The sequence below is a fragment of the Bidens hawaiensis genome, unplaced genomic scaffold (genome assembly GCF_021521415.1).
Source record: "Bidens hawaiensis isolate Kalapana, Puna unplaced genomic scaffold, B.hawaiensis_p1.1 tig00006534_1, whole genome shotgun sequence".
NCBI lineage: Eukaryota > Viridiplantae > Streptophyta > Magnoliopsida > Asterales > Asteraceae > Bidens > Bidens hawaiensis.
The window spans coordinates 1,301,498-1,324,246 of NW_027491439.1; the positions used below are offsets into that span (position 1 = coordinate 1,301,498).

Here is a 22,749-nt window from a genome sequence, read left to right on the forward strand (position 1 = left end):
TCACCATCCATGTCAGGACCAAAGTTAGATGAAATCGGGATGGCGGGTTCCATTTGTACAATCTAAATATCTAATCTACTTGTTTTCGGGTATTAGAAGTGTGTTTGACAATCTATATTTGGTGGGTAGAGAAAGTAGGGTTTTATTCTATATTTTATTTGTCAAAAATCTTAATAAATCAAAGAATAACAACAAATGTTACGCCACTTTGTTTGCAATTCTATCATTTTGATTTTAGTAATGCTTTATTTATATTAAGGGACGTTTAGGTAAATATATTTATCATTTTTTTTAATTAATTCCATCTTTCTCTCCCTCAAAATCAGGTTTACATTTTTGTAAATACCTATTAAATTTGATTTCTTTTAAAAATTAAAATAATAATAGGTTATATAGTGTCGAATAAGTCCATGGCTTTATAGCCTAGTGTCATCTTGGTGGTGGGATAAGGCTTAGGAACCATAAGGTCCTGGGTTCGAATCCCACAAGGGGGTTTTCCCAAGATTTATTGGGTTTCCTCCTGAATTGGTGGTTAGGCATTATTGCCTAGTGGAGATGGATATGATCGCGTGGTTCTGCTGGTGACACGATGATACTCTAGTGGTCCGTGAGTGATCCTAATTTGCCGTTCAAAAAAATATATATATAGTGTCGAATAATGACTAGCTGACCATTTCGTTTCACATAATTTTCAGTTGTTTATAACGGATAAGATTTATTCAGGTACTCTTGTAATACTTAGAAATGCTGGGTTTTTGAGTTGGTACTTAACAAAAACAACAAATTCAACAACAATAGCTCATTTAATCACTAAAAGTTTTTTTGTAAAGAAGATTCATAATTAAAAAATCTACAAACTAGAAAAAGATCAAACAAGTGTTTCTTAACAAAACTGTTACTGATAAAAAAAGTTACAAGAATAAATTTTCATTCTATAAGAAAACAATATAAAGAACACATAGGATACATTTTCACATTAACTCATATCTAGTCTTCATTTTCACTTCCAAATCTCTTCTTCAACTTTGAAACATCTTTACTTTTCAATCCAAAAGCCTTCTCCAACAACTCATCCTTGATACCCGACCCAAACAGCGCCACGGGAAGCTTCACCGAGCCCGGATTCTGGCTATCAAAGCTCCCAATAACGGTTGCCCGTGCATCCCCAACGTTCATTTGAAAATGCAACACTCCCCGCGGGAAAACCATAACTTCACCCTTTTCAATTACTTTTGCGAATACTTTATTTTGTGTGTCAACGAAACCCGAATAAACCTTCCCTTCAAGCACATACGCCACTTCAGTGGCTCGAGGGTGATAATGTGGGACGTTGATCCCACCAACCTCAAAGTCGGCTCTAACAAGCGACATTCCCAGTGTGTTAAGCGCTGGGAATGCAGTGACGGACACTGGGACGCCAGAGAATTTGTTAGTGAATTTTCCAGGGTGTTTAATGCCTGAAAACACGAAATCTTCGACTGTGAGTGATGAAGAGTTTTTGCATTGGTGGGTGTGGGGAGAGGGTAGACAGTAGTCTTGAATTGGATCAGGGTCGGAAGCGGAAACCGGTGAAAGGTGGTGGATTAGGATGGTGAAGTGTAAGATGAACATAACTAATATAAATGTCATATTGGGAAACATGGTTATAGCTATGGGGTATGGTGGGGAATGGGTTTGAAGATTGAAAATTTATAGGTAATTTAATGGGGTTTGAGTAATGATTAATGAGTATGATTGCTAGTGAGGTTCAATCATGCAACATTACTTACACCTTTAGTTCAAAGGTATTGTGAAATATAATGTGATGCATACACACTTCTTGTTATTACTTTATATGTGATACGCGAAACGGTTATGTATCATAAAAACGGTTTCCTATCTAACATGTCTTAAGAAAATATACATTTTGTTCACCGTTTCTTGGGGAAGTCAATTTATATGGTTTTGATAATCTCTGTTTAAAACTGGTTTTGTATTAAACGTGTCTTAAGAAAATATACATTTTGTTCACCAATGCTTGGAGATGCCAAATACACGTTATCTTGTGATTTAAGTATATGCTAATGTTTGTTATTCAATAGATGTGTGTAATTGTGTATATTGTTGTTGTACATATTGAAAGTAATAATTGGAGATGAATGATGAGTGGTTGTTATGGCTTTTTAAGTGTGGAAGAGGGTGTACAAGTGAAAGATCATAGGAGACTTGTATTAGAAGTGAAGTTATAAGATAATGTTGCCCACATGTATCATGACGGTTCTTTTGTCTCCTTAAGATTTTACAAATATTTTGTTTGCAATTTAAGAAAAAGATTTGCTATGTTACAAAGTTGGTTCATTTCTCTCCAAGATTTTGATTTGTTACCTTCAAGTTTGTACGAATCTATAGATTACAATATCATATATTGTTTAGAAAATGACTATATTAGTTGCGATCTTGATTCGTTTATCAATTTTGATCATTAGTCTTTCAAGTACCAAGTGTCTACGATAAAATTTGAAAGCATTAAGTTTTCTTTTCGATCTATCTTGTACTCTCCAAGATTATTGTGAGTGTTTGGTGAAGCTAGCAAACGTAATACTAGTTTAGCATCTTTAACTAGAAGTCATATTCTTGACCAGTTAATTCACCTTTTTTAAAAGAAATTTACAAGGGTCGGCCGACACCCAGACCAAAGGTGTAGGTCCGCCAATGCTTTTAATTTCATTATTTCATCTTAAATGAATGGTCAAGATAACTTTTTTAGAAAACTATTTGATCATGTCAATTGACTTATAGCGAAGACGTGTAATTAAGTTTGTCGTTTTATTTAAACATCACCTTATATTATGTCAAGATGAAACGTGTCACGTAATATAGGTGTATAAGAGTTGGCATTCATGTCGTGTAACGGGTATAGCTAGGGAGACGACTAAACGAAGTTTTGATCTTTAGTAAGGTTATTAACTATTAAGTATCCTTTTCTGTTTGATATATGAATTGAGTGAACTTTTTTATGATGACCTGTTAAAGAGTTGAAATTTCAAATTTGTATAAATTGTTTTAATTATTGTATTAGTTAATTTATTCAATCTACTTTTATACTACTTTTTTATTTTAAAATTTTTTGCTTAACATAACGATAAAATTATAAACGAATAAGGTTTCTTCAAGTATCATCCACTTATCTTACATGTCTATGAAATTGTTATGTAATTATATAGTTTTTTTATAAATAAATTTGGTAGGATAAAAAGGGTAAAATAAATCATATTACACCTAAATTGATACAAAATGATGTAAAAGTTAATATACGCCATAAAGACGATGTTACATTCTTAAGTGAATCAAGGTAGAAAGTAACATACGTCAACTCCTCAAGTGATACAGTATTAGCTACTTCTTTCACTACTTCAGAATCTACAATTTATTTTTTTATTTTTCTAACGACCATCGAATAAAGTCCAGCTAACCGGGAATCCAGGATAACTCAATGGCAAAAGACAACCCCATACATCCGCGATCACAAACAGTGTTGGATAGTCCAAATCCACCATCTTCTATTCCAAAGGAAATCCCACCGCTCGAAGATTGTATTGAATAGACCAAGTCCACCACCTCCTTTTCCTATTCCATATTACATCTATTTAGTGATCAATATTAAGTTATTATTTTTAAACCTCACTACTATTATATTAATAGTTGTTTTATCGTAAAAACATAGTTATATAAACTAGTATATATAAATCAAATGTAACTTTCATGTGAATATGTAACTATAACTCTTAGGGGGCTTATTTGATTAACAAAATCCTTAGGAATTGAAACAAAATGGGAACTAATTTTCTTAGAAATCAATATTTGGTTTACATTCTAATTGCTTTGAGAGGTTTGCAAACCTTATACGTTAAAGGATTCCATTGCATTTTCCCAATCAAACACATGATAGGAGTTCATTCTAATTCCTTCAAATTTTAATTTCATTGATGGATTCCAATTCCATCAAAACATTCTGCAAACCAAACAACCCCTTATGTTCGTATAGTAAATAGAAATTTAGGGTTCTCAATGTTGATTTGCATAAGCTCTTTACATTTAATTATATATAATATAACAATATATAAATATAATTAAGCTTAAAATTATTACATTATGCATCTAGTAATTTGTAATATCTATCTAAATCAAAAAAACAATCAAAACTAAGCTTTTGCACCCATAAAAAAAAAAAAAAACTCAAAAGATCTGAATCTATCCAACTAAAATAACATGACATGAACAAAATTCCTGGATAGGTTGAAAGAAGTAAAACACTTGCATCTAAAGACTGCACTACCTTTATAAGAGATGACATGGTATCGAACTCGAACACGTCTCAAGCCTCTTTCTTTGTGATTCTGATAATTATTTCAACATGATTAGAGGCCAAAAAAATCAACACATAGATCATATAACAAAAGTAAGTAATGGCGTTTTTTTGTTACCTGAAACAATAGATTCCGAGAGCTGTTGTTATTTCGTGAATGACTGATGTGGCAAAGTGCAGATACAGTGCAGCTGCAATAACCAAAATTTTGTGCAAGAATTAATTCCACTATGCATGTAAAACTGTTTCAAAATAATTTACTTCAAATCATAACGATGAACACCAACCTGTGTATAAACAAAAACCGAGAAGCACCCATTTCTCATCAATTAAGGGAACTCTGAGATAAATTTAAACGTTAGATACAAACTAAAGAGGGGTTTTTCTGACTTTTTACAAGAAAGACATTATGAGACTACATACCCATCATTTAACCTGGCGGTAAGCGTATTTGCAATAGCAAGTGGAAGATAAAGCAATGACTGCATTTAAAACAACAAATAATATTAATTCAATCAATGATTGCAAAATGGAATATTCAAAGGTGTTAAAATAGAACTTACAGTAGACATTCCGGTTTTCAATCCCTTGGGTTCGTCACACAAGTGAGCCAATATCATCCTTCCCTGTCAAAACAAGATCTTCACATTAATATGGGCAGTCATGAATTCAAATGAGGTCATTTTGGTAATTTGTAGACACGAAAAATAAACTAAAACGTAGAAAATGTAAGAGAAGTAATGTAACTATAATCTTACCACAAGGAATCCAAATGCCAGTCCAGTTCCCATCACAACCATGTGTGGGTAGTTTCCAATTAAATCAGATGGAGACATATAATCCCTGAAAAACAGAAAATGTCAAGGGTTTTAACTGCAGCTCAAACGTCTTAAATACCGTTCATGATAATACAAAGAGAGAAAAAGGTACACACCATGAAATAATTACTCCCAATAGCACGCAAAATGGAACAAGCTGACATGAAATAACAATAAAACCAGTAAGCCACCAAAGGATTTAAAAAAACAAAATGCACGAGAATATATATTACCATAGCCAATGCATTTAGCATACTTCCTTTTCTTGATTGCACAACCTTATAAACATTCTGTACACTGTGACAAAAAGACAAGTCAATTCATAACTATTTAGCGATTCTAAAACAACTACCAATACTTAAAGTAAAGATATATCTACTTGAAAGGCATGTTTGATGAAATGAAGAACTTTACTTACTTGAATGTGACGGTAGGTATAACAGCAAACAATACCATAAGTAACAAAACATCTGAAGTAGGGATTCCTGAATACAACAATACATCAAAATATCAAATCAAAGTTCAACAAAACAAATACTACACGCATAATATACTAAACACCGGATATCTTACCATTTATAAATGGAACCCAACTCAGGAGGGGAATAGATTTCCCAAAACCCTGGGCCCACCACTCTGCGCCTGAAAGTATAACCACCATCATTTGATCAAGTTATTTAGTTACAAGGAACATATAACATATGTTTGAATGACTAGAAGTGACATACCAACTATAGCTGTAAAGAAATGTGCCATATATATCAGCATCAGACCCTCTGTGGGTCCATTTACAGCTGGAAGGATTAGGGTGTTGGTGAAATAGCTGCAACATGCAAAAAAATCAGCAGGCTGTTGAAACAATAAAGTCTTTTCCATAGACTTGTGCAAAAATCATTTGAAAATTTGTAAAAAAAACTAGAAAAGAGGATTGTTTAAGCTACTTACTGTTCCCAGGTTGCACAATAAAATGGAACAGCCGAAATCACCCAGAACCAAAATGTATTTCTTCCACACATAACAGTGCTCCCAAAAGCCAAAGCCTCCAACTAAATAAAGGAATTATAATATAATAAAAACTAAAATAAAAATACCAATGGGAGCAACGTCTATAATTAAGCATGAAACTATGAAAGATGACTTACAGCACATGCAAGTGCATCACAACCTGCATAATCAATAAAGGCCATCAATTTACATATTTTAGCACATAAAAATGGTCGAAATAGAAAAAAGTCAAAGAAAAAGGAGTATAAAGGAGTTTTATAACTCACCATGATCAAAAAGTTCTCCTAGTGGACTAGAAGAACTTGTCCTTCTTGCTTGCTTTCCATCAACAGCATCAAAGGTCTAGTATATACATCAAAAAAGTTGGAAGTAAATCAATGATAAACCAAACTTTTGGAAAAATAATATAAAGACGGTATAAATACATAACTTGTTTTTACTAAGCCACTAAGGTGAAAGCAAACCTGGTACAAGAAAAGTAGTAGTCCATGAGCAAAATGAACCCATCTTGGTGGTGGAGAATCCAAATGAGGCGAATATATCTAAAAAAGTTGTCCAAACGTATAAAAATAAGTCTAAAATGCAGCAAAAGAAAACTGAACTCTTAATAGACACTTTTTAATTGTCCATAAATACTTAAAAGTTGCACACACTAAATTAGAATATATTCTGCCATAAGAATACTTTAAAAGCATGCTTTTTAATGCCACAATAGAAAGGGAAGATAAAAAAAATCCAACATCAGGAATTTTCACCATGAAGTGAAATAAAGTATAGAAATAGCTCAACAACTATGTCAATATAATACGGACGAAAATGTGTAAGACATAAAATTAAAAAAAACAAGCGCATAGACTCACATAGCCAAGAACTGCAGAACCCAGCAACATCATGAATCCCATGAGGGTAATCTGAAAAGAAAAACACGTGCTAACTGCTAAGCAAAAGAAACGAAAGTGAAAATTTTTAATTATCGTATCGAGGCAACATAATATGGTTGAAATGCATGCTTACCATATTAGGCCTAAGGTGTCCATGATATGCAAAAAAAGATATAAATCGGTTAGGTGATTATATAATATCAAACATCTAATAACATATGAAATCAAACAAATAAAAACATAGTGCTACTTACGGCATCCAAAGAGGGAAGAAAGTAACAAACTTAGTCCAAAAAGGTTGCAAGACATATTTTGCAACATAAGAGTGATCAACTCCACTGTATTTGTATTTATGCAGTGCATTAATTCCATGAACACCTATATAACCCATTTCTTATAGCACTCTTTAGCTTTTACAACCTGCAATTTATTAGAAAAACAATCAACTAAAAAAATGGAAATCAAATAACCAGATAGATACAATACTGTAATTGCCTAATAGCATGAGGTCATACTTTCTTTGACTACATTAAGTAACAACATTCTCTATGAATCTGTAATAAGCATATTATATTTAATAACCACCAAAGCACAGATTTTCACATAAAAATTTCAACAACTGAAGCATCACAAAGCAATGATATTCATCAAAAATGACAAAGGGGGGGGGGGGGGGGGGGGGGATTACACGTTTATAACTAAAGTTATGCTGTCAAAACGCAAAAAAAACCGCCTTGCTGCCCTCCAGGCTATCTGGCAACCTTCAAGCGAGATTCCGGCCAAATGCTAAAAATTTTGGTAAAATTCTACAAATACCAGAAAAATTGTTCTAAAACATCCAGAAAATGGCATGACACCATCCTAAACTATCCTTAAACAAGCCTAAAAAACAAAAAAGAAAGCCCCCAAAAATCGTACGTTTACCCTATGCAACTTGCTTAGCTCATGCCCTTGGTTTATAATCGTACGCCTAGGCCCAAGGCTCACCCTTTCACAACTATGGTTTAAAGTTTCACAATGGACCAGTAAGGTGACGTACTGTTTTGCACTGGTTTATTATTATCTCTCTATTTCTATTTCTTCCAATTTGATACTTAGGGCTTGTAACATATTTACTACTTGCATAATAAAACTATAAATCCATACACAAATTCAACCAGACACAAAAAATTAAACTGGATTACATACGAGAATGAAGAACAAATTAAAGTGATGGCCTAGGGTTGGTAATATATATAAATTATTCAAATTAAGTCACCGTACACGTATCATTAAACTGGAATTAGCGATTACATAAGAAAAAAAAACATATAAAAAAAAGATAAAATCGCATAGAACAATAGGTGAGGGTTTAGGGATGAATAATAATAATAATACCTTATGTGCAGAAATGCATTAATTGGTGATGAATGAAGATGAATTTAATTTAAAATTGAAGGTAGATCTGAGATTTTGAGCGAACCAAGACAATAAGAAAAGATTAGTTTATGTTTATAAATCAATCAATGATTCGATTTTGTGACTGAAATGAAATAATAATATCTCCCGCCTCGCCTAATAAAAAATAAAAAAACAGAATAAAGAGAGATTCGTTTATAATGGGTGAGAATATGTTCCTTAGCCGCGTGCCATTTACGGCTTGTCCTGCCCGTTAAGCCGTGTGTGTCATCGTGTGCCTTACGTCCCGGGTGTTTTAACTTTTATGGATTCACATGCCTACTCTTTCTTTTATCCGGAGGTTGGATTACTAACGGGTTATTAAATTCTATTTTTACAAGGAAACACATCATAGATGAGAAAACCTCATGACGAAAGCTGAAGTCTTTGAGATTCTCATTTTGGATTTGGTTCGTTATTCATAATTGAGGAAAATTACAGGTTGCATTGGGGCTCGATTCGGTGAAAGAGCTTTTCGATTTCCCTACTAAATACAAAAACAACAAGGAGGAACACCAAATGATACAAGCAATTTCGGTGGACAAAGTGGTGGAGGATATCAAGGTGACCTCATTCTTATTGGGAGGCTTGGTGTTTGTTCAACTTCACAAATTTTCCTTTGTAATTGTTTCCGGTTTCTATTTTGTTATTTTGTTGTTTGTACTCTTTTGGTTTCTTGCAGCTTGCAAGTTGTCTTCTTTTTTCTTTCTTTTTTTTGATATTATTAGGGGCCAATGTAGCTTGAAGGCAAGGGCAGCACTCAACTTTTCCTGTGAAATGGAATTTTATTTTATTTTTGACGTTTTATGTATCACGTTACCCATGAAATTATATTATGCTATCCCTCAAAAAAATCAAAAGCTCAAAAATCCACCCATCAAAGTTTTATTAAAAGCCCAAAATGATTAAAAGCTTACTGTTTAATTAAAATTATAAGACCAACTTAAATAAACTTGTTATTGAGCGTTGATACGAGCAAAACAAGCAACCGGTGCCTTTATGTTCCAAAAGTAACCCGTCACCGGTATGCGTGTAATGCGAAACCGGTCCAGGGCGTGTAAAACGCGTTACCGAGTGCATGTATGAGCGAAACGTGTTACCAAGCGTCGGGACGCTCGAAACACGTAACCAGGTCCCTTGTATTCGCAAAACAGGTAAATTTTTTCTCTTAAGGCACGATTAAAAAATTTTGTTACCCTTAAAATTACATTCTAAATCCGCCACTGAATATTATTGGCCTTTATAAAAAACCCTCACCCGTGGTTGGGGTCATTGGTTTATTTGGCGTGTCATGATAAGGTGTTTGATAATATTTTAAACGCAAGCGAAAGAAACAACTGTTGAAAAGTTCGTGTTTTATCTTCACATCGAAGAGGACAAACAAGTTGGCTTAAAAGGGAATGCAAATGCATGGTTCAACATAAACAACCCTTGTCAAATATGACCAGCCATTTCGGGGTAACAAAGTCAAATTCCGAATAAAGGGAGGAGAAATTTGTTCGTGTGGGCAAAAGATATGTTAAAAAAACATCATGCTTCTATGGGAGTCTGTCACATTTTAAACTGAGGTTGGACATCATTCTCACAATTGCAAGGTCCTAAAGCATGAGAAAAACACACATGGTGAGGAATGTGAATATGATAGGCATGATATATGAGACCAACTTGGAGGGTGTGTGAAATCTAAGGAGTGATCGTTCGTAATGTGTTGCTTAGCCATGAATGCACAGCTCGCTACACAGAGAGAGAAAAGATTGTGTTTTGATAAGTTATTATATGTCTGGATGTTAACAAATGCGCTACAAGTCCTCTATTTGATTCTTGAATCAAAAGTTGTTCCACTAAAAGCATTTCTCTAGTGCGGCATAAATCATTGGTGTACAACTTATCGTTAGGAATAGATAGTGATAACCTTACAACTCGTCACATTGTTACAACTAGAATATTAGTTGGTTCAAAAGTGTAACCTAGCAATATAGAACCACTAATTATGTACTATTATAATACTTGTAATTACCTATCAAAGAAGTCGATATATACATATAGCTAAGAATGAATCGTTTAGCTTGGATTTGAGATAATTCTTCTTCTATGGTTTCGTCTTTTAATTATAGGTTCTAACACATTCAACAAGTCTCGCTATATCAAGGTAGATGATATACATTATTTAAAAAAAATTTGGTATCTCAGGAATCAAGATATAAATAATACATGTAAAATAATGAAGATTAATTTAAAGCATAATTTTATGTTTTAGTATCGCCAAAGGCGAGGTAACAACGTGTGTGAAGGGTTGGAATTAAAGAAAGAATTGTTCAAGCCCAAAAGTGAAGTTTTTGCCTGATGGATAACGATTGAACATGAATTGTCTGTCAAACTTGCACATCAACTTTTCATAAAATTTAATAATAATTTCTTTTTTACCAAATCCACACGTGTAACTTATTTTCATATATAACAACTGATATAAACTATCCAGAAATTTCTCATTCAATCCGTGTCCATTTTAAAAGGCTTTACACAAGATTAGGCAATGTGTTTTTGCAATCCTATTACACGAAGATATGCTTTCCCAAAACATTTCATCTTTTGACCACTTTATCTGATATGTGTTTTTTTCTCTTACGGAAAATTTCACTAAACATGTTACGACTCACACCATGTTCCTTATTTTGATAACATTAACACATTAACATATTACCAGTTAACGTGCTACACAAAGTAACATATACTAAGAGCATTCTCATTCCATTCCATATAATCATGTGAGGGAAGTTTGCAAATTATAGGGTGAGATTGTGAGTGATTGTGAGTGTAAATTATAGGGTGGAAAGAGAAATGCAGTGATTTTTTATAAATTTGGGGAAACATTTAGGAAAACATTGTTTCTCCTATTTATTTTTTAATATTTGTTGGATTGGTTGTGAGTATAGGAGAGAGAAAACTGTAATGATAATGGTATAAAAAATATTATTTAATTAAACTGGAGAGAGAAATGCAGTGTTTTTTAATGTAATTATAGAGATAGAGATAGAGAATGAATTGAGAATGCTCTAATATACCAACACGGTATTATATAACTTTTCTTGTAAAATAACGTATACATAACAACTCATGTAACAATTGTTGTCACTCACATATATATACCCTGATAAATTTCTTTATTTGATCAAAAGTAATGAACATGAGTAAAATATAATAAAAATAAAAATAATAATAATAATAAAGAAGCCCAATGTAAACAATTAACCCGTAAAACTAAAAGGCCCAGCCTTTTCACAATCAGCCGACTTCTTTCTGAACGCAAAACACAACATACAAATAACGCGGACGAAACCAACCACGACGGAATCGGAGAAGACCACCACCATCCACCACCGCCACCCACCGGATATTCTCTCCGGCGTCTAATTCACTATCTCAGGTACCATTTCCCCAATTCAATTGCACAATTAACCCACCAATTTTGCTCCCAATTGCCCCACCAACAACTAGGGTACACAATTGTTCAATTCCGTGCTTGTTGGTTCAATTACGTGATGTGGTTGCTGTATTTGCTTGTTTTAAGACATACCCATGTAGCTTTAGTTAGTGTATGGTCGGAATGTGTAGTACCCACATGATAAAAACGCTGACTTTTTTGTTTCTTGATCTGTTTTTAATAAATCAAGATTATTCAATAAAAATGTGATTTTTATATTTATTCAGCATAAAGTTTAACACTTTACGTATGCGTGGAGTGTTGGAAGTGTGTTAAGTTATGGCTGCCAATGCAAGATTCGAATCGGCTTCCGCCAGTTCGTCCGAGCCGGGGTTTTCGGGACCGTATGCGAATGGGAAACGGGGGAGTTTGGATAGACCGGGAAGCTTTCGGGAAGGTAGAGATGGGACGGAGGCTCGGATGTTTAATTCGGGGTTTGCTGTGACACGAAGTGGAAGTAGTGGTTCGGGAGCGTCGGCGGCTGGGAGTTTGTTGCCGTTGTCGCAGTGTTTGTCGCTTGAGCCGATTCAGATGGGTGATCGGAAGAGTGATCGGTCGGGTGAGTTGAAACGGGTTATGGGTATAATTGCTGGAAGTGGAAATGAAGATGGGTCTTCTGGTGCTGCGGTCTCCGCTAATTCGAAGCCTTCGTCTCCGAATGTTGCAGAGGATCTGAAGCGTTTGAGATCGAGTGTTGTGGATACTTGCAACACAGCTAGGTACTTTTTGTTACCTTTTGTTTCAGTATGTTACAAATATGTGCATTAGGTGTAATATTTATGTGCATTAGGTGTAATATTTCGTGAGGCAATGCTTTAACAGGGGTAGGGCGAGCAAATTGGATGAACGCTTGCATAAGTTGGATAAATATTGTGACGGTGTAAACACAAAGAAAACACAGAGAAATGAATCATTGACTAATGATCAAGCAGGCTCTACGAACTCAAAGATTGGAACTCAAGTTTACAGAAACCCTGCAGAACTTGTAAATCAAAGAGTAGAAGATCGTCCCAAGAATGTTCTTTTGAACAAGCGTGTCCGCACTTCCGTTGCAGAAACAAGGGTTTGCTTCTTATATGACTTGGAACATCATATTAATTGTTTTGTTACTTCATTAGCTTGTTATGCACACTTAGAATTTTACATATTGTGAAGCCTGTTTATATGTTTCCCTTTTTCCACTTTTAAAATAGTCGGACTTACGGAGTAATGGTCTAAGAAAGCAGCCTGTTGTGATGGCTAAAGATCGAGATTCAGTCAAGGATAATGCTGGTGAATCTGATATTTCAGAAGATAAAGTTCAGAGGCTGCCTGTAGGCGGGGAAGGATGGGATAAAAAGATGAAAAGAAAACGTTCGGTAGGAACGGTTTCTACTAGACCTATGGATAACAATGGAGAACCAAAAAGAACTGTTCAAAACAAAGTTGTTAGTGAACCTGCCTTGCAATCGAATGACACTCACCCTTACAGGTAACCTGTTTATTATCAACAAACATATGCAGCTACATCATACATTTAGTTCGTAATAGTTAGTAAGATTATATTGCAGATTAGGAGCCTCTAATGGTACTTCCAGTAGTCACAAATCGGATAACAAGTCAGAAGGGTCGTCTTTGCCTAACGGTTCTCGTGCTCGCCTGTCTCCCAGAAATGAACTCGAGGGGCCCGCAAGAGATATTACTAGTGGACCAAACAAGGAAAGAGTTCTTACAAAAGGAAACATTAAGTATGTATTTACTTTTAATCTGACGTCTTACTATGTTTAACATTTATGCATTTATACTGTCTTAACTATCTTCTATTTGCAGGTTAAGTACTCGTGATGATAATTATATTCCCAGTGGTAGTTTAGTGACAAAAGGGAAGGCTACAAGGACTTCACGTAACGGTGCCATGGTCCCAGCCAACTCAACACCAAGTACACCCCGCTTATCTGGAACTCCAGAAAGCTGGGAGAATGTGACAGGTGGCAGTAAGATCCCATCAACCAGTGGAGCTATAAATCAGAAACGGGCTATGCCCGCAGGCCCATCTTCTCCTAATATGGCTCAATGGGTTGGCCAGAGACCACAAAAGATTTCGCGAACCAGGAGGGCGAATCTGGTATCACCGGTTTCAAATCAAGAAGAAAAACCGTTATCATCTGACAGCTGTTCGCACTCAGATGTTAGTGTTAGGTTAGCTTCTGAGGGAACCAATGGTTCTGTTGTATCCAAACCGTTAAAACCTAAACTAGAACCGGTTCAATCTCCATACCGGGTGTCTGAAAGAGAAGAATCTGTTGGTGGTCAAACTGTTGGACCTTCTTTAGCAGTTGGAATGAAGGCTAAATCGGTGATTAAGGAAGAAAGTGGCGAGGGTGTGAAGAAACAGGGCCGCGGTGGACGAGGCCCGTTAATTGCAAGGGCTAGCACTTCAGTAACCGGGGATAAGTTGGATAATACACCCATGGTTAAGGCAGCTAGAAGCAATAAGCCTGCTTCTGAGAAGAATGGAAGGTTCTAGAATTTGTTTATTGAAATGACAGTTTTTATTTAATCTGTTTTGTTTTACTCATGAAATGATGCATTTTTTGCCAGTAAGTCGGGACGGCCTTTGAAAAAGCTCTCGGACCGCAAGGGGTTTTCACGTCTTGGTAATTTGCAGAATGGTGCTTCTGAGAGTACAGGTATGGTTCCATGGGATATAAAGAAATTTTTTTTATAGCTTTCTACAAAATGTGAAATTTTTATATGATATTTAGGGAAATCTGATGATGACCGTGAAGAACTGTCGGCAGCTGCAAATCATGCTCGTAATGCTAGCTGTAAGACAATTATTGTACTATTATTTAGTTTTGGTGTAAAATAGCAATGCAATTTAGCGTATGGTACATTATGTTTTTGCTCTGTGTAGATTTAGCATGCTCAAGCGCTTTTTGGAAAAAGTTTGAACCTATATTTGCTCCCGTCAGTACAAAAGACAAAACCCACTTATCCACACAGGTGGGAACTATTTGTGACAATGTTGTTTAATCATCACATATTCAATATCCATTTTTGATTTCTAACTTTTCAATCACTCGTGATGCTTTTGAAGCAGCTAAAAGAACCTGATTTTCAAGAAAACTTTCCCCAGTTTCATGGTCGTACAAATAATGCCGCGGTACCATTTTTTGCCTGATATATTGTTATGTTCTTTAGGGTCATTTCGGGTATTTAAGTTTTTTTTTTAATATTTATTTGCTTTCCCAGATGAGTGTTACACATGAAGTCTCTGTATATGACGCAAATGGTTCTGCAGAAAGAAAAATGCATGTGAAACATCAGGGAAGTGAGTCTTTTTCTGGAAGACTCGATTCAGATAAAACATCTAAAGAATTCATCCCATTGTTCCAAAGAGTATTATCAGCACTCATTATAGAAGATACCGTCAACGAACTTGAAGAAGAAAATACTGAAAATATACCACTTCAAGATACCTTCGGCGGGTCAGCTTATGACACATTTCACCATGATGATTTCAATGAGCCTAGAAAGAGGGCTAGAATGGAAGTCGAACAAGAGACCATGTTTCAAAGCACACATTCTGTGAAGTTGTCTTTTTCTAGCAACGGATGTACCACCAACAATTTTAGAAGCCCTACTGTCAACGATTCTCCATGTGGTGACGTGGCGTTGGCTGGGATCTCGAAGAATTTGGTCAACAGGCCACAAGTTGTACACATGGAAGGCTTTGGCATTCCTTCATTTGATAATAATCAGCATGACCAAATGCGTCTGGATGACAAACTTCTTTTGGAGCTCCACAGTATAGGACTATATCCTGAGTTAGTGGTAAGCTAATAGTCTCGTATTCATTTTGCTTAATATATAATTTACCTCTTATATAACATTTAAAAAAAATATTGGCTCATTATTTATAAAAAAAACAGCCTAAGTTGGATGACAAGGAGGATGAAGCAATCAAGCAAGAAATCAACCAACTGAAGACAAAACTTCGACAACAGGTTATTACAATGAAAACTTAATATAGTATGATATATTATTATATCATCCACAATGATCACCAATATTTACTATTCTTCCATTTTTTTTACAGAATTATAAAAAGAAGGCATACTTGGAGAAAATATGTAGAAGTGTTGGATATGGCTTTGAAGGACGGTAAGGACATTATACACATATTTCTTATCGTCAATGTATGATCTCTCTAAAAGCTTAAACATCATCTGGTTTTTATGCAGAGATCTTGAGCAGCTTGCAATGGATAGATTGGTGGAGATAGCTTACAGAAAGCTTCTCGTAAGTTTTAACCTTTAGTTTAATTGACTTATAATATGGGTCATAGTTTTTTTAAATCCACATGAATATGTTGCAGGCTACTAAAGGACCGTCTAGAGGTGGGACCCCAAAGATTCCAAAGCATGTTGCATTGGCATTCGGAAGGAGAGTTCTTTCCAGGTGCCGCAAATTCGGGAAGTCGGGTGTAAGTTGCTTTAACGTGGCCCCACTTAAGGATATCCTTTTTGCTCCACCCGATTATGAGTCGGAGCCTCCCACAAAGTATATCGGTTTCCCAAATCCCCACCCAGGTTCAAGATTATCGTCGGGTAAGATTTATTCAGTTACCAATTTGGCTATATTTAATATTGAGTCTGTTCAATAAAGGGTGTTTGCTAACATATTAATGACGGATCAGATGAGGCTTTTGGCATAAACGGACCGCTATCAAACAGAGGAAAGAAGAAAGAACTTTTACTGGATGACGTAGGCGCTGCGTATGGCGGAGCGACAGGAAAACGTGCATACCAGGGCGAGAGAAAAATGAAGGCAACAACGAAACAAAAAGCGGGTCAAACACCGACACAATCAACAAGAACGCTACACCCTGTACAGCCTTCACTAATTAGGGAAAGTCGGATGTTGTCTCATGGCCAGGATACGTCCAGGGAAAACGCTGACCCGCTTAACGAGTTGGACCCGATTGAAGAATTAGGGGTAGGTGGTCCGCAGGATCTGAGCTCGTTACTGAATTTTGATGATGATGAATTACAAGACCATTTTTCAGCGGGACTTGAGATACCGATGGATGATCTTACAGAATTGAATATGTTTTGATATAGTATGAAGTAACAGTGCAAATGTATATTATTTGGATGATATAGGAAAAGGTAAGATATGTAACCAACTCATCATTTGTAATTATCGTCTTCCTTTTTGGTTTATTCTTTCATGGTCTCTCATGTTTTTTATATCTGAACTGGAAGGATTGATCAAAATCAATGACCTGTTTATTATTTTATTTTTTAAATTTTTTTATCTTAGTTATAGCTTACACATACTGGTTTAAGAATTTAACTAGTCAATGTTATTTAAATTCTGAATATAACTTGAAAAAATCATTAACATCATCAAAGGTGGTTTGCCCCAATCACAATGACAAGTACATAATCATTTGTCAAAACATATAACATGATGTGAAACAGTGGTTTCACTTGTTTCGTGGTTCAAGCGAACACTTTATTACATGTTTGAAGGATTACGGATAATCTCACATATAATAATGCATATACCTTGATTTAAGTGGTTAATATAGAGAATATCATGTCATCTGACGGTTACTATATGACAATGACAGGAATCATGCTTTAGTTTTAGTCTAAATATCATTTGTCTATTTTGGAAGGGGTCAAATGCAACTCATATTTCTGTAAATGGATATTAATAGCTAATAAGGAGATAGAGAGTATGTTTATGCTTAAGATTGCATAGCCATGACTCCTGCATATATGGTGAGAGATGAGTTGGTCCGGGAATCTATTGTAATTTCTTTATGTTTTATCTATGTAGCCAATGGTGTAAATTCTCTCATCTATGTCATCTCGTCCGGGATCTCTCATATGTGCATAAAACTCTTCCTACAATCTTGATGACAAAATACTAATGTCCAAAAGAAAAAAAAAACAGTATAAACACCGGGTCATGCTATGCATACACCATCCCCATGGTGTGGGAATAAGGCTATACGGCTCGTATAGGGCCTATAAGAGTCGTATAGACCTAAGTTATTGACCTGCGTACGAACGTGTCAGTGTGTCAGCTTTTTGCAGTCTATACGAGCCGTATATGCCCTATACGAGCCGAATAGATTATCCAGCTCGTATAGCTTACGTAACTCGCCTGACCTATACGACCCGTATAGGGTCTATACGACTCGTATAGACAGCATGTCAGCATGTACTTTGACCAGAGATTTTTAATTACTTATCTGGTCTAGACGGGTCGTATAGGTGGTATACGACCCGTATAAACCAGGTATCAGATTTTCTTTCTCAAACCATGTAAGATTTGTGTGTTGCTTTGTAAGATAATACCAAAAGTTGTATGTCTTATTGTAGCATTTGGGTATAAGCCTAAAATATGATAGATTTGTCTGATATTTTTGATTTTCTATAGAAAGTTGTTTGACTAATTGTAATATTGGGATTTAATAATCTAGTGATATTTATATCTCTTGATGAATTGAAGAACTGGGCCCAAAAAATAGGTCGGGAGAACGGTGCCGTCGTAGTCACCGAACGAACGAAGAACAACGCCGCGAGGGATGTGATAAAAATATTCCTTATGTGTGATCGCGGTGGAGTATACAAGTCAACCGCGAAAGTTAGACGTTCGGGTATAAGAAAAACTAATTGTCCGTTTCAATTAGTTGGAAAATACCACAATGAATACAACGGTTGGGCATTACGGGTGAGCCATGGTGACCACAACCATGAATGAGTACATGTGGATGATACGTTACGTGAGCTTGTTGCTACCACTCGCCGTATAGACGCTAGGGTCGCATGGATGATGGATTGGATGATTACGCAGGCGAGGGAGGAGGGTCGTACAGTTCCAGCACAGTAGGGCATACTTGGTTCACCGCCGCCAGAGGCATATGAGGCCCCGCCACAGTAGTCGATATTTTATCATCAGGTGTTTAGATGTTGATGTATTTTGAACTTGTAGTCGTTATTTTATCATCGGGTGTTTAGATGTTTGCGTATTTTAAACTTTATGTTTTGGACCTTATGTTTGGGACCTTTTGTTTTGGACCTTATGTTTTGGACCTTTTGTTTTGGATATTATGTTTTGGTCCTTATGATTACATGTTTGTTTGGTTGCTTAGTTAATTATCGCGTATGGATTATTATAATTTTGCTTATAATGTTTAAAAAGTTTTTCTTTTACAAGCGCAATCAATTAGAGTAAAAAAATGATGATAAAGTATTTAAATACGCTAAATAATGCGTCACCCGACAACTTCTATTTCATTTGTCATGTGTCTATAAGGCATTAAAGTATAATATTAAAAATTATAAAGACTATATTTCAAAAGCTGAGTTAACATGAGCCAAAACATCTACACTAACAAATAAAACTAAAAAGTCGTTACCCCGAAACGCTCATATTGTACGTAGGTTCTTATGCATATTTTTATTTTGTAACCAACTCGGGTGTTATTGTTAATATTTGGTAATTTTAAAATTGAAAAAAAAACTATACGAGTCAAATAGACCCTATACGAGTCATATAGCTCTATACGAGCCGTATATGCCCTAAACGATACAAAAGAATAAAATCCTGACACTTCTGCTTGAAAAGGACTTGACTATGCACCTATACGAGCCGTATAGAGCCTATACGACTCGTATAGGCCACCCTGGTGTATATCAATATCAATATCATCGTACTCAGTATATCCCACCAATAGCAAAGCTATGGTAGGGTCTGAGGAGGGTAAGATGTAGGCAGCCTTACCTCTACCCCATAGGGATAGAGAGGCTGCTTCCGGTGAGACCCCCGGCTCGATAGTAGTTTTGCATCAAGCCTTGGACATAAGGCACATAGCACTCAATCATCGGGACACCAGCTGATCGGTGCATGTACCCTTATCTTTCAGCTATCAACGCCACTACATGATGCCTGATTAACCGTCCGTCACTTTTAACGTTATTTTCACGAGATTAGTAAAATAACGTCAAAATTAGTGCAATTTCACTTTTGCCCACCCGAGGGTTCACACATATATACATCATATGTGCGCACCGCAAGCAGGGCTAACCACCCTGGTGTATAAATAACCAAATAAACACCATATCAAACTTATTGTTTTTACGTTTTAAAAAAAAATAAAAATAAATAAATAAAAAAATAAAAGTATAAATCTGATTTGGGAAAAACCAAACACAAAACCATTGCTGCCGGCACAAAAGCAAGTACGTTTCTCTCAACTTTCAGTGTCTTTCTTTCTTTCTGTCCTTAAGATTATTATTATTATTATTATTATTATTATTACACGAATGCACATAGATATTAATTTTGTTAAATTGCAATGTATTTCCTGCCTGTATATTAAACCTATACTTAAGATTATTAGTACTGAACCTAGTACCAAATCAGATTGGCTTATGTCGAGCATATATAGTTGACCGGATCGATCTCATTATTATTAGTTGGAGATAATTTTCTAGTTTATTTTAGTAGATAAAGATGGACTTTTATTTATTTATTAAATTATGAGTTTGATTTGGTTTCCAGTTGTAATAGTCATCTTTATATATTATAATCCCAAAGAATTTATTTTAGGGTTACGGAGAATTGATCAAGTTTGAGCTATTTTCTTGATTAATAAAATTGGTGAGTTTTGCCAAATATTTTCCGTGTGTTTAGTTCGTGTTCAATTAATCGATTGTTAGGTGTAGGACCCGTTCTGTGTTAGGATTAAACGCACACACGAAACTGAACACACACACGAAAGCAGTAAACGAACACGAGGATTTAACGTGGTTCGGTCTAAACTGACCTACGTCCACGGGTGGCAACTAGGTATATCTTTATTGAGTGACCAATATTACAAGTACATAATGTTGTTTATATAGAGACTGAACTAGGGTTAGTAAATTATTATGCAAGAAATCTAAACCGGGCCGGGCTTGGGCCCGACCGCCCACACCAGTCTCCTCTTTTGACTTCATATAATAAACCGGGCCAACAAGGCCTACGAACCCAACAATCTCCCACTCGGAGGCCTTGAGTACTCTCGTCTGCACTCCTGATTGTACTTCTGTAATCTGAACATTAAACTTCTTCTAGTTGCCACCGCCTTCTCATCAATTAACCTGAAGGCCCGTTGAAGCTCCCCGGAGCTCCAACACGTCAGTCACGGCTGAAACTGCCCCTGACCCATTCTCTGTCCCTACCGGCTCCCACTGTAACGAACTACCGGATCCTGAGATAACCTGAGAACAAACACTCTCCATATTCAGCAAGTAATTCATTGGAGAGACTTTTACAGCTGGAATACTGGTTTTCTTAATCCACTGTCGACCTGGGACTGTAACTGAAACACGACCTGTGCTCCCACTGTCACGATGTCCCCCAACTGATTTAACCTTCCTAGCTCGTTCATCCTGAATCTTCACTTTGGCTCTGGGTTTGTTACTTGCAAAACGAACCTTCTTCTGCCCACGAGATTCTGTGAACCGGACTTTGTCTTTCACCAAAACTGGATCCACTCCTTTCGGTGACATATCGACCATATACAACGAACCCATTTTCTTGCCACGAGCAACCACGAGATTCCCTTTGACTACTTTCCACTGCCCATTCCCGAACTTAACATCGTGCCCTTGGTCATCCAACTGCCCAACTGATATCAAACGTTTCTTCAAACTTGGAATAACCCTCACGTCTTTCAAAGTCCAAGAAGTACCGGCTGAAGTTATCAAATCAACGTCTCCCATACCCGTAACCTCTAAAATATCATCATTCGCTAGTCGAACCTTTCCAAAATCCCCAAATTTAAGATTCTTCATCGTTTCACTACAGTGAGTGGCATGAAACGATGCACCAGAATCCATCACCCAAGCATCAACGCTACTCTCAACACTACAAACCAAAGCCTCATCACTACTGACCCCGTCATCTGTGTCGTCTTCTGTAACGTTCACCTCTTTCTTACCATTCGGACACTGATTCCTGAAGTGTCCTTTCTCTTTACAACCCCAACATTCAATATCCTTACGAGTCTTAGACTGACTCCTCTTCCTGCTCCCACTGCCTCGCTGTTTTCCCCTACCTCTACCTTCTGTGACTAGCATATTGCCTGATGATTCACCTGAACTTCTGCGTCTTGAATCTTCTCCCAGAATCAGATCTCGAATCCCATCGAAAGTAATATTTGTAGACGAACTACAAACTGCAGTCACTGTTTGCGACCAACTGTCGGGCAAAGAGGATAATAACAAGAGGCCTTGAACTTCATCATCAAACTTAATGTCAACTGACACTAAGCGGGACAAGATCGAATTAAGATTATTGATATGAGTTGTAACTGACCCACCCTCTTTCATTCTTGTTGTCACTAGCTCTCGGATAAGATAGACTTTATTCGCTGCCGAAGGCTTCTCATACATGTTGGATAGTGCGTCCATTATACCACGGGCTGTGGTTTCTTTCATGATGTTAAACGCCACATCTTCCGACAACGACAAAGTAATACAAGCCCTAGCTTTCTTGTCTAACTTCTTCCAATCTGCTTCTGACAACTTTTCTGGTTTTTCATCCTCAAACACTACATCCAAGTCTTTCTGACAAAGTAGTGCCTCAATCTGCATCTTCCACCAACCGAACTTCTGTCCGTCAAACTTCTGTATCGAAACCTTTCCGTCTTCTGCCATAACAATGACTAAAACGAAAAACTGGATAAAAAAACAGAGAGAGACACAGCAACACGAGCCTGAACTTAACGACTGT

General features: G+C 36.2%; 3 protein-coding genes across 4 annotated transcripts; 1 reads left to right on the plus strand and 2 right to left on the minus strand.

Moving 5' to 3' along the window:
• Positions 1–942: 942 nt before the first annotated feature.
• On the minus strand, positions 943–1,830 carry LOC143632784 (germin-like protein subfamily 3 member 2). Its single transcript, XM_077101209.1, has one exon. It carries the CDS (start codon positions 1,639–1,641, stop codon positions 988–990), a length of 654 nt encoding a protein of 217 aa, XP_076957324.1. The 5' UTR covers positions 1,642–1,830; the 3' UTR covers positions 943–987.
• A 2,348-nt stretch (positions 1,831–4,178) lies between these two features.
• Positions 4,179–7,505, minus strand: LOC143632861 (choline/ethanolaminephosphotransferase 1-like). 2 transcript variants are annotated; one of them, XM_077101283.1, is made up of 18 exons: positions 7,304–7,505; positions 7,183–7,192; positions 7,029–7,079; positions 6,633–6,710; positions 6,435–6,510; positions 6,306–6,328; positions 6,109–6,209; positions 5,892–5,986; positions 5,737–5,805; positions 5,582–5,648; positions 5,397–5,460; positions 5,280–5,320; positions 5,104–5,188; positions 4,909–4,971; positions 4,769–4,827; positions 4,633–4,685; positions 4,464–4,536; positions 4,179–4,376 (listed from the first exon to the last, which is right to left on the minus strand). In XM_077101283.1, the coding sequence occupies exons 1-18, from the start codon at positions 7,438–7,440 to the stop codon at positions 4,355–4,357; spliced, it is 1,167 nt and encodes a 388-aa protein (XP_076957398.1). In that variant the 5' UTR covers positions 7,441–7,505; the 3' UTR covers positions 4,179–4,354. The 2 variants fall into 2 exon arrangements, with proteins under 2 accessions (XP_076957398.1, XP_076957397.1); XM_077101282.1 differs by lacking the exon at positions 7,304–7,505 and having other exon boundaries at positions 7,183–7,220.
• Positions 7,506–11,785: 4,280 nt separating this feature from the next.
• On the plus strand, positions 11,786–17,092 carry LOC143632862 (uncharacterized). Its single transcript, XM_077101284.1, has 16 exons — positions 11,786–11,910; positions 12,195–12,686; positions 12,790–13,030; positions 13,161–13,438; positions 13,518–13,694; positions 13,777–14,466; positions 14,548–14,636; positions 14,712–14,774; positions 14,864–14,952; positions 15,050–15,112; positions 15,202–15,783; positions 15,882–15,956; positions 16,049–16,113; positions 16,194–16,251; positions 16,328–16,559; positions 16,649–17,092. The coding sequence occupies exons 2-16, from the start codon at positions 12,247–12,249 to the stop codon at positions 17,065–17,067; spliced, it is 3,561 nt and encodes a 1,186-aa protein (XP_076957399.1). The 5' UTR covers positions 11,786–11,910; positions 12,195–12,246; the 3' UTR covers positions 17,068–17,092.
• The last annotated feature ends 5,657 nt before the right edge of the window (positions 17,093–22,749 follow it).